The following is a 14,406-nucleotide window of genomic DNA, read 5'->3' as shown; positions in this document are numbered from 1 at the left end:
ATGCCGACAGACCACACAAAACGGTGAGAGATTCACGGCACTAACAGTTCTACAGACGTGTTATTATTTAGCTGAAACCATCTTAAAATTAAGCAACTACAACTAAAACTATATATTCACATTTTGTGAAGTTATATGGTGAAAACTGAATGTAGAAAATATGAAAACATTAATTCAAAGCAAGCCTCATTTAATGCAACTTCGTAACTTTAATATTATTTTCATGACATTGTTCTTCGTAATTTTTCATGCAATAATTTCTAAAAAAAAATACATTTCAAATAACTTTCTATCTGATGTGTTTTAAATTGTACTTACAATGATGCAAACATTCAGGTCTCTCCAATGTCAAGTGTAAAAAAATTAAAAATAAAGCTCAAAATCCAAACTACAACATGAACCAATGTTAATTTAGTTTACCTTTAGTCCTCGTAGCTACAGTGTAGGGTTAAGTATCACCCATATTTTTGCTTTATAATCATTATTATGTACCAGTGTGAGCAACGCTCCCTCTAAAGTGGCTCGTGCGTAATTACGCACAGCTGATACGGTCTTCGCGCAGCGAAAATCTACGTTGCGCACAAACAAAATCCAACCTAAATTGAAAATAGCATAAACACGTAAACATTAATTCTGTTCTATTTTCCACTGAGTCAGTGAGTGTCCGGTGACTGGCTGCTCCGGCTAATGATGAGATTCACATGTTTTTACGCAGCTAATAGACGCCATTGTGATCAGAGTTCCAGGACTCTCTCGGGACCACAGTACACACATCCTTTGATTGTTCATTTTACCTGTTTTTTATTGTGTACTTTGAGGTTTGCTTTCAAATGTAAAGTGCGGTTAAAATAAAATGTATTATTATGATGTTGCTCAAAGTTGTCCGAGGGACTGCTCGGGGAGTTTGTGTGTTTGCTCAGACGCATGAACAATTAGAGGGAGCATTGAGTGTGAGTATGTTTTCCATCTGCACAGTTGTTGAAGCAACTCCAGATAGATAATACTCCCTCAAAGCCCCAGTCTGTCTGGGCAGTCAGATGATGGTTATTTTTAACACTGGGGGGGGGGGGGGGTTGTTCAAGTATCAGAGAGACAAAACTCCCTGTCTGTGAGTACAGGAGCCCATCTTACTTCTCCCTCTGTGTATTCTTTTTCACAGTGGGATCAGTCCAAATAAAGACAGGTGGATTTGTTTAACAGGCAATGTGCAGTCAAGCCATGTTGCGATAAATTACATATGGTCGCTAATGAACAGATACAAAGCCACAGAGGAGATTCTGCAGACACGATTAGGCTCGAGGGTAGATCGGTTAGAGTCCTAGCAAGAGGACAGGTGATGACAGGAAGCACAGATCAGGTCCCCGAGTTCAAGTCCCAAATGCACCAGGCTAAAATCTGAGACACCGCTTCCTGGTCTGTATTCTGGGGCATTGGCAGCTGGATGCGTTAATGGGACAGGCTGCATCTGCAAGCTGAAAGAAAAACCTGAAACCCTCATTGATCTTCATTAAAATGCATTTCATGATCTTGTTTGTGATTATTTCACATTCTGTCTGAATCTGCCCTCAGAAATCTGATACTGCAGCGGATTTGATCATTGTTTTGTTTGTTTGCTTGCTTTTACAGAGCCCTGCAACAAACTGGCGACTTATCCAGAGCGTACCCAGCCTTCAGCCATCTTAGTCTTTTGATAACTGAGATGGATGAATACAAACATTTATTCATTCACTCATTTTCTTGAAAACTCAAGGTAAATTGGTCCCACATTTTAATGGCGGAACTACTGATGCGTTTACAGAGCAGAGATGAGAATGGATTTGTTAGGTAAAGTCACTGATTATTCATTGTGTGCTCCTTGAGATGAGACTCAGAAGACGCCGTTTCGTGGAGCTTTAAAACCAGAACTATCTTTGATCCTTCCCTAAGAAGCTGTTGCCCAGACAGGCATCGCTTTCGCAGAAGGTCACATCAGAGACCTCTCCCTTCGACGTGCACGCGCGCACCCCTTTGAACGGGTCACGCGCCGGGCTGGCTGCTATAGATCTGCTGGCGGTGGCGCGCGTGCGTGCGTGCGTGCGTGCGGGTGGGCTGTGGTTGCGCTGCAGGTCTGTTCGCGTTGGTAGCGACACACTCCGGACGCGTTTCCTCGCTGAGACATGGGGATTCGGGGAAGATGTCTCTGAAGCGGGTCGCCCCCGCGCTGCTGGCCCTGCTGGGGCTGGCGGCGGCCGGTAACGGTGAGTCTCACCGCGAACGCTTCTCCGGCTTTTGTCTCTCTCTCTCTCTCTGTGTGTTTTCTTGGGCAGGACAGCGCCTGTTTGTCGCTCCCTCGTCATGGCGCTCCGCGTCGGGGATTTGGCTAACCGTGCCGAGCTAGCGCTGACCTCAAACCGACGAGCGCCGTTACTGCGCGAACAAAAAGCTCCTCTCGTGTGTTTGTTTGTGGCTGATTTTCACCGACCGACGACTCCCCGCCGTCTTCGTTGTCTCTACCGAGCTCGCTGGGAAGTCGCGGATCCACAGACGGGACCGCTTGTGTCGAGGCGCCAGCTAACGCTGGCTAGCCAGGTGGAAAATGAAACGACTCTAAAGTTTAATGTGGATAGATGAAAGTGCTAATTTAAGACTTTAATAACAATGTGTCACCGTGTGTTTGGAATAATCTACACTCTGCTGTTGCTGCTGAAGTTTTCTGGTACATTCCGGTGTGGGCTTATCGCTGTGAGGATAGCAGGCTGGTTAAACCCGTTCATGCTGTCGGTCCGGGGGGGGGGGGGGGGTCACGATCTGGGCCGAGCCCACTCCGATGTAAACACAGGCAGCTTCTCCTTTGTTTTGCATTTGTAAAGGTTGAATAGGGCGCTGGGGTGCCTCCAGCAGAAAGTGAATGCTGCAGCGTATTCAAAGGTCCCAGACTGGAGTCAAAGTCGGAGTGTGGGTTCCTTGTGATTTAAATGAGGGGTCCATTGAGGTTGTGTGGCTGCGTCCACTCCAGTCCTCTCTGCTGGGCCGCTTGATTCCACAACACACGTTGGGATCCGACCATATGTTGCACTAAACCTGTGTTGTGGTAACATAGACGTTCACTTGAGGCACAAATGGTTTGTTGTACGCCCATCCAAGGCGTTTGCCCCGTTGGGATCTCTGTATTTTAATGCTCTTTTGACTTGTTATATTTCTGTGCCAAACCAAATAACCTTTTTGTCTTCTATTAACATTATGATGCTTGAAACAGTTACGCTGGAATATGTGCATTATATACTGTTGATTGACCCCCCCCCCCCCACAGGGGAACAAACTCGCACCTTTAGTGGGTGGCAGGGTTACTTCGACATTAACAGCGATGTTGGATAGTTGGATAGGAGCGTGAGGTTTGTGTGTGACTCAAACAGACTGGGGCTGTGCTCTTCCAGCTGGCCTGGTCTGTTGTGCAAGGGGACCCACCAGTCTGTCAGGAGCCATGGTTCCATGCTGGGTAATGGATTACACCGTGCAAGGACTGGAACCGTTCAAATCTCTAAAAGTAGTTTCTGCCCCCGGGGCCAGCGTAATTTGTTTTTCTGAGACGAGTGTTTGATGCGTCGTTCACGTGTTCCAACCTCACCAGGAGTTGAAGTCGCTGGTATTCTAGTCCTTCCGTGCCTGAGTGATGCAGTCTTCCTGGGTGCTTTAAACACAATATCAATGTGATATATGCTTGGGCACCTTCAACCACACAGCCGCGAGCTAGGGCGCGTCCCTGTCTTCCTCCCGCCCCCACCATTCTCTATCTCGATCATAAATGTCCTGGTACTTTATCAGGATTTAATCTGTACTTTGATATCTGTGGTCCCACTTCTGCCTTCTCGTCACTTGAATGTGCTGTTTTTCCTCCTACATTAAAGCGAGGCCTTTGGTTAAATAAAGTCCTTCAAGTACTACATCAAGAGAATCCTGTACTACCCTTTAGTAGCCAGTCTTCATACTATCAAGGCTGTATCAGTCTTGTCATTTCATGAGGCGCTTCCTGTGCAGAATGAAAGAGAGGGCAGTCTGACAACAAAAAAGGTCTTGCTTGGGTTCAAAGGTATGTATTGGTTGAGAGACCAGCGTTGGGATGGGGACGGTAATATTTACAGCAGGCTTAGGGGGGAGCATTTTATTTTGCATCCCTTAAATTGAATGTTGAGGCCTGTTGTTGATGTTTTAGTACATAAATTGTGATCAAATTAAGTTGCATGTATGATGTGTGCAATTTCTCCCTGCCCCAGGCGCTTCCTCGCTGTAGACCTTTTAGTTTATTTCCTCACATTTTCTACAATATGGCACCGAGTCAGTCAAGGTCAGGTCAAATAATGTCTGGGGTGGTCGCCCCCCCCCCCCCTAATAGCCAGTGCTGTTAATGACCTCGGTTGGCCCAGAGCCTTAATTGCTGCTGCAGACCGTGTAGCCTCCGACTGACCCAGCGCCGCCATTACTGATGTTGGACAACAAGGGATTATTACTGCTTTAGAGCCAGCAATTTCACCTTTAGTTGTCTACTTTGTCCTGTGAAGTTACTCCAGACATGTGTAAATACATCATGTGCTGTTAGAAACAAAATTATCCTACACTGTGTGGTTTATTTACAAAATATTCAGCTGTAAATAGCATCTATTTGTAATAAAAACAAATGGCTAAAATGATTAAAAGCAATAGATATTACAAGTGTTTGTCCTAAATAAGACAATGAAGGCCATATTTACAGACGACGGCAGTTTCTCTTAAAATAATGAACATCTGTAGTTTGCAAGGCACCATTTTGCTGCTATAAGCTGTAGAAAATGTAATGTATAGCCAGAATGCATCTTCTGGCACTATTCCTGAGGAATATTTGCACGTTCCTCACGGGCCAAGCGTGCCAGTTTTACAATATCCCTGATTTAGCGTCCCTCTTTAGGTTTTATACAGGATTTGCTGCTTCTCTAGCATATTCCAGGATTTTTTTCTAAACTGAATCCTTAGTGAACTGAGATATGCTTGGCGTCAGTGTCCCTTTGGAATGTGCAGTAATGCCCAAGCTTCAGCTTCCTCACAGATGCCAAGATGTTTTTCTTAAAGGATTTCCTGATACATTGGAAAACATCTTATCCTCTAGGTAGGTTCTCAGTGCAAGAGGAAGCGAATGAGCCCAGAGCATCACTGAGCCACGGCCATGTTTACTATGTGGGGTGTGCATTTCTGCCCGTTTCATTTCTCCTCCTCCAGATATTTTATTGTATTTTATTTGAAATCTGACGATTTTGACATGAATGTTGCAAGTCTATTTGGGGTTTCTGTGTATTTCATTTATCAATGTTTATTTTGGCTTTAGAAGATGCAAAATATCAAATTTAATTATCTGTTTTTGCTCAGCAGCATTATCTATAGTCTGATGTTTTTGTTTCAACGTCACTTATATTCTACATAGCAGATGCATTCATGGATGAATGCACCGGTGTCATAAAGTGTGCCCCCAGTGAGTGCTGCTTGCTTCCGGTATGGATTTATCCAGCTTTGTGATCAGAGCTGGCTAACCTTTTGAACAGCTGTAGACAGAGGATTAGTAATTATTAAGTCTGTGGTTTGCTAATGATTGTTAGTGTATTAAAACTGCAGTCACGTGCCAGATGCTGAGGCTCGTAGTACTGCAACATGCTTTCCCATAATGGAAGTGATGCCAGCCAGTTTGGGAATTTGATGAGCATTCCAGGGCGAGCCTGTGCTCACATTTGTGTGCATTTGAACACACCCGTGGAGGTCGACGACCAGACAGACCGGATGGGATGTAGCCACGAGGCTGGTGGTTGGTCCAGACAGAAGCAGCCTCGGCCCCAGAGACTTCACTTTAGCATCAGAGCAGTAATCTGACCCTGAGATGCAGACAAAGGTAATGACTTTCCTTCTTCCCAGAGCATTGATTAGGACACGTGTGTGTGTGTGTGTGTGTGTGTGTGTGTGTGTGTGCGTGCGTGCGCGCTCGCATTCACTCTTTCTGGTGGCGTCTGCTTGTCTTGATCAGCTCAGCCTGGAATCTGTATGGATCTAATTTAAGCCAGTGCATTTTGGTAATGGTGTTCTGCTCCCCGTGCACACTCACAAATCCAGTGACTCCGCCTGCATCATGTAGCCTGGTAGTTTGTGTAACCGCCACCTTTTGTCAAGTACACTTGACGTTCTCTTTATTTCCAACAGACGTCATTATTTTTGCAGGAAAATAAATAAATGAAGCCGACCCCTGTCTTTACAGGTTTGCCCCACGAGTCTGTCAGAACAACACGTGAGTGAACTGTTACGCTCTGAGAACATGGTCATCAGGGATAAAGCGTGACGGTGTTTGGGATGGGGCAAGGCAACAATGTTTTACTAAGCCCTTTCTCGCTGTCTGCAGTTTCCTGTCTCAACACGAACGGAATGATAGGAACTTCTCACACTAGCAGCTCAAAGGAATCCCTCTGCACTGTTTACTCCATGCTTTCTTCTACAGTAGTCCCCCCCCCCCCCCCCCCCCCTAAGTCAAAGTCTAGACTGGGCTTTAATGATGGCTGCAGCTGGTCACTTAGGCAGAGCGCTGTTACCGTCTGCCTGCCCCCCACCCGACATATTGTCCTGCGCAATTCGGGGACCGGTCCCCATCCTGTCTGGTCGAGGGCAGCCCCCCCCCCCCTCAGATTTTGAGGTTGTCTCACTCTCGGCCTGTCCCCTGTGTCCCACCATCCCCCTCTGCTCCATGCAGAAGTGCGCTCCCCCCATTCCGCTCTGCTCTTTGTGGCTGCAGGGCCAGTCCAATCTGTCCTCCATGTTGCTTTAATCTCCACACAAAGGACCAGTGTAAAGACCACCAATTATGTGGATACAAGAGCACTTTACTAAAACGACATACACAACTACACATGCTCGTGTGTTTAGGCTCGGCATTATCCCCTCAGGTTTGGTTTTGTAACACTTGTACACTGGTTACAATGTGATGCAAACAAATTCTGGCAGACCAGAAGTTCTTTCTTGGACATTGTTTTGATTTAGTTGTGCTTTCTCCTGTGACATGGAATTCACCACAGCCAACGAGACATTGTTGGAATAGTGGCTTCCGTCATATACATTTTGGTGTTTGATATTTGTCAGCTGGTAGAAATCTTTACATTTTAATGCAGAGACCTCCTGGTTGGATTCTGTCCTAACTGGCAATGTTGTGAAACTTTAAAGCATTTTAAGTACCGTAATTCCTTTCTGCCTCTTTTGTACCGAAAATTAACCGAACCGAGCGCCTCAAAAAACTGGACTGAACCGAAATACCATTTTAATGTACCGTCGCACCACTAGTGTTGAGGCGTGTCGCTGTGGAAGCTTATGGTAGAGTCACAAGGTGGTCTTTAATGAGGGCTTTCTTGCCACAGACCAAACTCTTGGTTGACCACAAACCATCCCTGATAGATTAGAGAGGGAACCGTGTGTTTCAGCCGTGTTTAGCTTCTTATCTGCGTTTCTGTCGGTATGTCTTTGGACCGTCTGTCTTGCCACACACGGAGTCTTCGTGTGGGATGCGCCTGTTCATGTCAGGTCACGGTGTTCCTGTCAGATCGCTGTTAATTTATTGCTGTATATACTGTATTTATATGTGGGAAGTTTCTCAAAGAAAAAATAAACGTCTAGTGAGGACGGTTTGGACTCACCATCTGGTGGGTTTTTAAAAAGTCACTGCTTGCATTGAGAATGGATTTGTTCAAAAGGCTTCTGCCTGGACTGGATTCAGTCGATTGATGCTTTTAACGTAACCGGTAATAAACGTCTACCAAAGACGGGTAGGACTGTCCAAATGTGATGATGTTTTGTTTCCACTTATTGTCCAGCTTTCTAACTTACATCTGTTACTTCTCTCATCTGTTTGTAATTTAGCTGAACTATTTTGCACCATTATGTTGCAGATTAGAATGCTGTTGCGCAAAGCTTGTTTTTCCTCTCTTCATTCAGTCCAGCTGCTTTACCTCTGCGTAATCCGCAGGAAATTCCATCTATATGCAAAGTTAATGGAATTTGGACGAACTTCGTCAAGAGTTCCTGCCACTTTCCCCGCTCACCTCCTGCAGAGTGATGCATGCAAACACAAAACAGATAAGAAATGTTACTGAAAGTGCTTCATGTTTCCAGTAACACTCAGCAAACAATCATAGATATGTGGAAAAAATATCTTCCCCACTGGACCCTACCTCCCAGAAATTGTCTTAATCATTCCTGTGACACAGCGGGTTGTGGTTTTTACCATTGGGGTGTTAAATGCTGATTACCCAGTCTGTATTTTAGTCCTGCATTAACTACGGTAGTCTTATCTTATGAGTACTTTGTTCAGGAACGGGCTAAAACATGCTGACGCCTTATGATAGATAGTACACCAACAGGAAAGGTCAGTGAGCTGGACTGAAAGAAACCCCTGAGATAAAATCATTGGGAGCTTGCCACTCTGGAATCTTCTTTTCCTCTGGACCAGACATGATCAATGGTCCGGCTGATTCTGAGCCGCTTCCTTTTGCAGGTGAATTGGGATTTGAAATTTCTCTCTGCTTTGATTCTTCCTGTGTGTACTTCCTAAGTAGCCTTTGTTGTCCATTAAAGCTCCGGGCCCACCACGTCTCACTCTCATCCCTGTTGTCAGTCAGCTTGAATTTTACCCGCGGGGGTTCATTCAAGTTTAGCCACTCTCTCGTTTTTTTTCTTCTTCCCAATGTTAGAATGTTTTCCTCAGTTCCACAACTACCGAGCCATGCCTGGTTCAGCTTTGTGCTCTGGTCACAGAAAACCTTGGAAGAACGCTTTTGTGTTGATCTTACTCTTAATGAGAAGCAAGTCTTATGACTCGAAATCACATTTCTCTCCAAATCTAAGAAGGGTACTTTGTCTCTTGGTTCTCTTTGAGAATAGTTTCATTCCTGCACACTGGCCTCAATTTTGAGCGTGTAGATGGGCCAGCATAGTTTTATTATGTAAGTGGCATTTGTTCCATTGTGTCGCCTTTTAATAGGTCCCCCAGCAGGATTGTGCCGCGTTCAATGAAACTCTTGTCTCTTTAGTTTGAACAGGGACAGTTCCCTGTATCAGTGTGAGACCTACAAGGGAAAGGAATGGAGCAGAACGCTGCGTTGGGGATTTAGCAGGAGCCCTCTCCCCGCGTCGGGTTTCACTTGGTCTCCCCCGCTGTGCAGGTCTGTCTCCACTCTGCATGTTTGGGTTCATCTGCAGTGACGGATCTGATTTCAGGGCTGCTGCTCTTTGTTAGTCACAAAATGCCCTCAATTGAATGGGAAACCGTGCTCCTTACAGGCCATTGAAACGGTTAGGTCGCCACCTACTGGACAAAAGGGAAAGCCGCAGTCGATAAGTTTAACCTGGTAGTGCTGTCTGATGAATTTGTATTAATTCGCTTCTCTTGTGTCCTCCAGCGCTACGCTGTAACTGCACAAACTGTGAGAAGACGGGCTACGTGTGCGAAACGGACGGTGCCTGCATGACCTCCACGTATTTCATCCAGGGGAAGGAGCAACACGTACGGATCTGTATCGACCAGGACAGGTTGCTTCCTCCTGGACAACCCTTCTACTGCCTGAGTGCTGAAGGATTCCTCAACACTCATTGCTGCTATGAAAATTACTGCAACAGTATTGATCTGAAAGTCTCTGGTGAGGCGCAACCATCAGTTACCAGATTTGAAGGAATTCAACAACAGTAATGTTTTGTTATGTTAAAGTCAAAGTTACAAGTTGTGGTTTTTCACCTGTTCCCTTTTGCCCCCTTAGTCCCAACCAAGGAGGGGCACTGGTCAGGCTCGGGCGGCTCTTGGGGACCAGTGGAGCTGGTGGCAGTCATCGCCGGCCCGGTGTTCCTTCTCTGTGTGCTGCTGATGGTCGGCGTGTTCCTATTCCAGTATCACCAGAGGGCATACAGCCACAGGCAGAGGCTGGAAGTAGAAGACCCGTCCTGCGAGCATCTATATCTGGCCAAGGACAAGACCCTGCAGGACCTCATCTATGACATGTCCACATCCGGATCAGGCTCTGGTCAGTACCAGTCGCTAAACCACGTGACGTGGTGTAAAAGAAAAGCATGTGCTTTGTTAAATACCTCTATGAACTGTTTTTGTCAGCAAGACAAATTAGCAGGACCTACTTTTATGTTGTTCTATAAATATGCCTTGATTAATTATTCAGCTAAAGCACTGACCCAGAATCTGCTGAGGATACTTGGAGCGTTCCACACCTGCACATGGGAGTTAGCCGTCGGGGTTTTCTCGCAGAAAGCGCTTCATGTCGCGTAATCAATGCTGCGAACGGGTTCGTTTTAGCCCAGATCATGAGTAATCAAGGAGGATTGATGATTGAAATGTCTCCAAACTCACCAAAACTTCAATCCCCTTGTTAAAGTTTTGTGCACGAGCCACACGCGTATAACGGGCTGCTCACATTCAAGATGGTGCCTCCTTATACCCGACTTTATAATGTTTTTCTTGCAGAAGGCTGCATGAGTGATATTTAACTAATAATAGGACTTCTGCACACACCTTCAAGTCTATGGAGGATGCCTTTAAACATTCTGTCTACTGCCCCCTGCAGGTTTGCCCTTGTTCGTCCAGCGGACGGTGGCTAGAACCATCGTGCTGCAGGAGATAATAGGAAAAGGCCGCTTTGGTGAGGTGTGGAGAGGGAAATGGAGGGGAGGAGACGTGGCAGTGAAAATCTTTTCGTCTCGAGAAGAGCGCTCCTGGTTCAGAGAGGCTGAAATCTACCAGACAATAATGCTGCGCCATGAAAACATCCTCGGATTCATTGCTGCAGACAATAAAGGTGAGGATTTTGAATACAGTTGCAATTGAGGCTGCATTTTCAATGTCAAACTACATACCAAAAGAATAAGTGCTTTCAAAATGGAAGGAAAAGGAGGAGGAGAGGTGGATAGGATCCACATCTGCCTCGTTGCTGTTTAGAAACGGTTTCGGTTTAGCTTTACTCTTGAATTGTCCCCCGTGTGACGCACGCCGTCCGTCTTTCAGACAACGGCACGTGGACTCAGCTGTGGCTGGTGTCGGACTACCACGAGCACGGCTCTCTGTTCGACTACCTGAACCGATACTCTGTCACCATTGAGGGCATGATCAAACTGGCTCTGTCTGCCGCCAGCGGCCTGGCGCATCTACACATGGAGATCCTCGGCACTCAGGGTGAGAAATGCTTCACCCCAATTAAACAAACAAATAACCCCCCCTGCAGGAAGGGGGGGGGCGCGTCACACCGTAGTTATTTACCTTCAGCGACGTCTTGGTGTGTAGTTGATGTTGTGTTGTCCGTTCTCCAGGTAAACCAGGCATTGCTCACCGGGACCTCAAGTCTAAAAATATCCTGGTTAAGAAAAATGGCATGTGTGCCATAGCTGACCTCGGCCTGGCGGTCCGCCACGAGTCCACCACAGACACAATCGACATCGCCCCGAACCAACGCGTCGGCACGAAGAGGTAAAAGCCCCCCCCCCCCCACCTGGCTCTCTGTCTGCAGCGATGTGTGCTGTGTTTGACTTGCTGTTGATGAATGCTCGACATCTTGCTTTTTGTTTTTTGGTCACCATCTCTAGGTACATGGCTCCAGAAGTCCTGGACGAAAGCATCAACATGAAACACTTTGATTCCTTCAAGTGTGCTGATATCTACGCGTTGGGCCTCGTGTACTGGGAGATTGCACGTCGCTGCAACGCAGGAGGTGAGACCACGAATGATGCCTGATGAGAATGAATCGTTCTGACGCTGTTGGGGGGGTGCATGAGACAGGGATTGAGAGGGCTTCCTGTTTGCTGCAGGTATCCACGAGGAGTATCAGCTGCCCTACTACGACCTTGTGCCCTCTGACCCATCCATAGAGGAAATGAGGAAGGTGGTGCGTGACCAGAAGCTGAGGCCCAATGTGCCCAACTGGTGGCAGAGCTACGAGGTGCGTCTAAATATACTCGGCGACAGCTTTACTGGAGCTTTTCTAAAGTTAGTCGGCTCTGCAGGAAGGCCGGCGGGCGTTCTTTACGCGCCTCCTGCAGCATGAGCTGGTTTGAGTAGGGGAGTGCTGGAAAACGGGTTTCTGAGCTCTCATGAATTTAATGAATTGTTTTATTTCATTGGTCCGACCTTGCATCCTATAAAATCCTGTAAAATGTCCAACGGTTCGCTCTCACTCAGGCCTGATTCCCTGCTGTCGGTGAAAGAGCTTTTCGTCTGTGGCTTGATTGACGCATTCTCCAGATGTATTTTTTGTGTGTGTGTCTCACCCGTGTTTGTGTCCCGTGCAGTCCCTGCGAGTGATGGGTAAGATCATGAGGGAGTGCTGGTATGCAAACGGGGCAGCCAGGCTGACGGCCCTGCGTATCAAGAAGACCCTGTCTCAGCTCAGCGTGGAGGAGGACATCAAGATGTGAGCGGGCGAGCAGCATAAAAAGCGCTGGAGAGAGAGAGAGAGACCCGCCTCCTGTAGGAAGCAAACTGTAAAGACGGAGTGCAACTGAAAACCCTGCCAGTTTTAACGCCACGTCGTGGCGAGGCCTACCTCACCTTTTTAGCCAAAACTACTGAGTCTCCCTCCCCCCCCCCCCCCCGCTTCCCTTTGTTCCTCGTGTCCCTGTTCTCTTTGACCCCCATTTCTCCATGGGCCACAACACTCCGCTACTACCACTGTTAGTATCACGCGTCACCCTTTTTTTATTTTTTTTCCATGTCCCATGGCAGGAATTATTACTGTTTTACAGTGACAGGAATTTTATCTTTGATCTTTATTACCTCTCTTTAGCCAAGTCTATGAAAGGCGTCTGAACTACTAGCATGTTTCTAAAAGCCGAAGATGTCCTCTGGTATAAGGCTGTACTTTATTAGACAAAAACCAATAATGGGACATTTTAAGCATGAACAGAAAGATTCCATTTCGCAATCCCTCACTTGAAAACCCTGAACAGAAATTAGTTGCACTCGACTGTAGCTTCCTCATGAAGTGTGAGACCTGCAGTTATCGCGTAACAGATGTGGTCCAGTCCTTAGTGTTAGTCGAACTGTGGCAGGGATAATGTCTGGGATGGTTTTACTTCTATTTATTTGTTGATAGTTTTTATTTCATATCGTTGAACACTGTGAGATGGGATGTGACAACAAGCCGTTCGAGTCTTCTCTGTCTGAGACTGTAAAAGGTGCGTCCCTTTAAGATGAGATGGATGCAGCCAGAAACCCTTTGGGCTGCAGGCGATAAGATCATGCATGCTGAGCAAATAATGGCAATGATTTCTTTTTAATTTAAATCTATATTTTTTTGTTTTGTCTAGACATTATGGTAGCTGTTTTCTTTTGGCATTAGACACTACTGATGATGGGTACATGTGATTTGTACATACATTTGTTTTTACTTTTTTGCCTCAAATACCAGTGTGACATTTAAACTGATTTATTACTTTTGCTTGAATGGTACTTTCAGAAGTCTGTGTTTTGTTTTTTTTAATCTGTCTGCATGGACTCCAACTGTGCCAGGAAATAGACTGTGTCATCTGCTGGAATTAGTTTTTAACTTTTAACTTCTTTTATGACAGTTTGGTGGTACTACTGATCCCAAATAATGTTGCTGCAACTTCTGCTTTTTTTTTTTAAATGGATAATTATTGAATGATTTGAGTTATTTTCTCAGTTTTGTGCAAATCTGTTTCTACATTTCCACTGGGGTAACAGACGAGCTGTTCGCTTTGACACTGGAATATTTAGGAGCCGCCTGTATCCTTGTTAAATACTGCCAGCAGCTATTTATTCAGATGTAATGACGACTGAGACGCAGAAAAATACTTTTGTCACCACTGGGCTCTACACTGTTATGTCAACACTTGATCTCAAATCCATGAATCCTGGATTTCTGTTTTGTATCAAACACTGGGTCCTCTTCACTGAGGTCGATGAACTTAACTGTCTTTCCCTCTTCAGATTTGTTGCTTTCTTTCTTCCTTTTTGTTCAGGTCTTGGTTTTTGTACCCCAGAAATGTCGCTGCTACTGATAACCTGGATAGAAGTAGAGCAGACAGATTGGAGAAGGAATGCTGGGGGTGGGAAAGGATTGGGTTTGTAAATGGGGGGGGGGGGGGGGGGAGGGGGTCAAAAACACACTCCTGTTTGTGTTTGGTTGTTGCCGTGGGGATGTGACCGTCAGACATCCTGTTCATAAGTAATACTTCAAATCACGTTGTGGAAATCTTTTCAAAATTAACTGAAAAATGTATATAGGTGATACACAATAAAGACCTCTTTCTTATCTCTTTTTTTCTTTAACTGCTGCAGTCGTTCCGTGTGTCAGATCTGTCACATAGCCTCCAGCGTTCAGCACGGAACAGTTTGCCTCAAGTAGACATCTTTCTGGGTAATTT

At 45.9% G+C, this 14,406-nt stretch overlaps 1 protein-coding gene across 1 annotated transcript; it reads left to right on the top strand.

Moving 5' to 3' along the window:
* The first annotated feature begins 2,127 nt into the window (after window positions 1–2,127).
* On the top strand, window positions 2,128–14,110 carry LOC137908088 (activin receptor type-1B-like). The gene is made up of 9 exons (XM_068752459.1): window positions 2,128–2,237; window positions 9,429–9,665; window positions 9,783–10,043; window positions 10,596–10,826; window positions 11,033–11,200; window positions 11,335–11,491; window positions 11,608–11,732; window positions 11,830–11,960; window positions 12,310–14,110. The coding sequence occupies exons 1-9, from the start codon at window positions 2,174–2,176 to the stop codon at window positions 12,433–12,435; spliced, it is 1,500 nt and encodes a 499-aa protein (XP_068608560.1). The 5' UTR covers window positions 2,128–2,173; the 3' UTR covers window positions 12,436–14,110.
* Window positions 14,111–14,406: the final 296 nt, after the last annotated feature.

The sequence above is a fragment of the Brachionichthys hirsutus genome, chromosome 2, assembly GCF_040956055.1.
Source record: "Brachionichthys hirsutus isolate HB-005 chromosome 2, CSIRO-AGI_Bhir_v1, whole genome shotgun sequence".
Taxonomy (NCBI): domain Eukaryota; kingdom Metazoa; phylum Chordata; class Actinopteri; order Lophiiformes; family Brachionichthyidae; genus Brachionichthys; species Brachionichthys hirsutus.
Note: the sequence above shows the minus strand (reverse complement) of the source record. Positions and strands in the feature narration are given on the sequence as shown.

What these genes read in the sequence shown, in the direction of transcription:
- LOC137908088 (XM_068752459.1), top strand. Translation starts at nt 2,174, where the DNA reads ATGTCTCTGAAGCGGGTCGCCCCCGCGCTGCTGGCCCTGCTGGGGCTG. An exon ending in GCTGGCGGCGGCCGGTAACG is followed by an intron (nt 2,238 to 9,428) that starts GTGAGTCTCACC and finishes TGTGTCCTCCAG; the next exon opens with CGCTACGCTGTAACTGCACA. An exon ending in CAACGCGTCGGCACGAAGAG is followed by an intron (nt 11,492 to 11,607) that starts GTAAAAGCCCCC and finishes CACCATCTCTAG; the next exon opens with GTACATGGCTCCAGAAGTCC.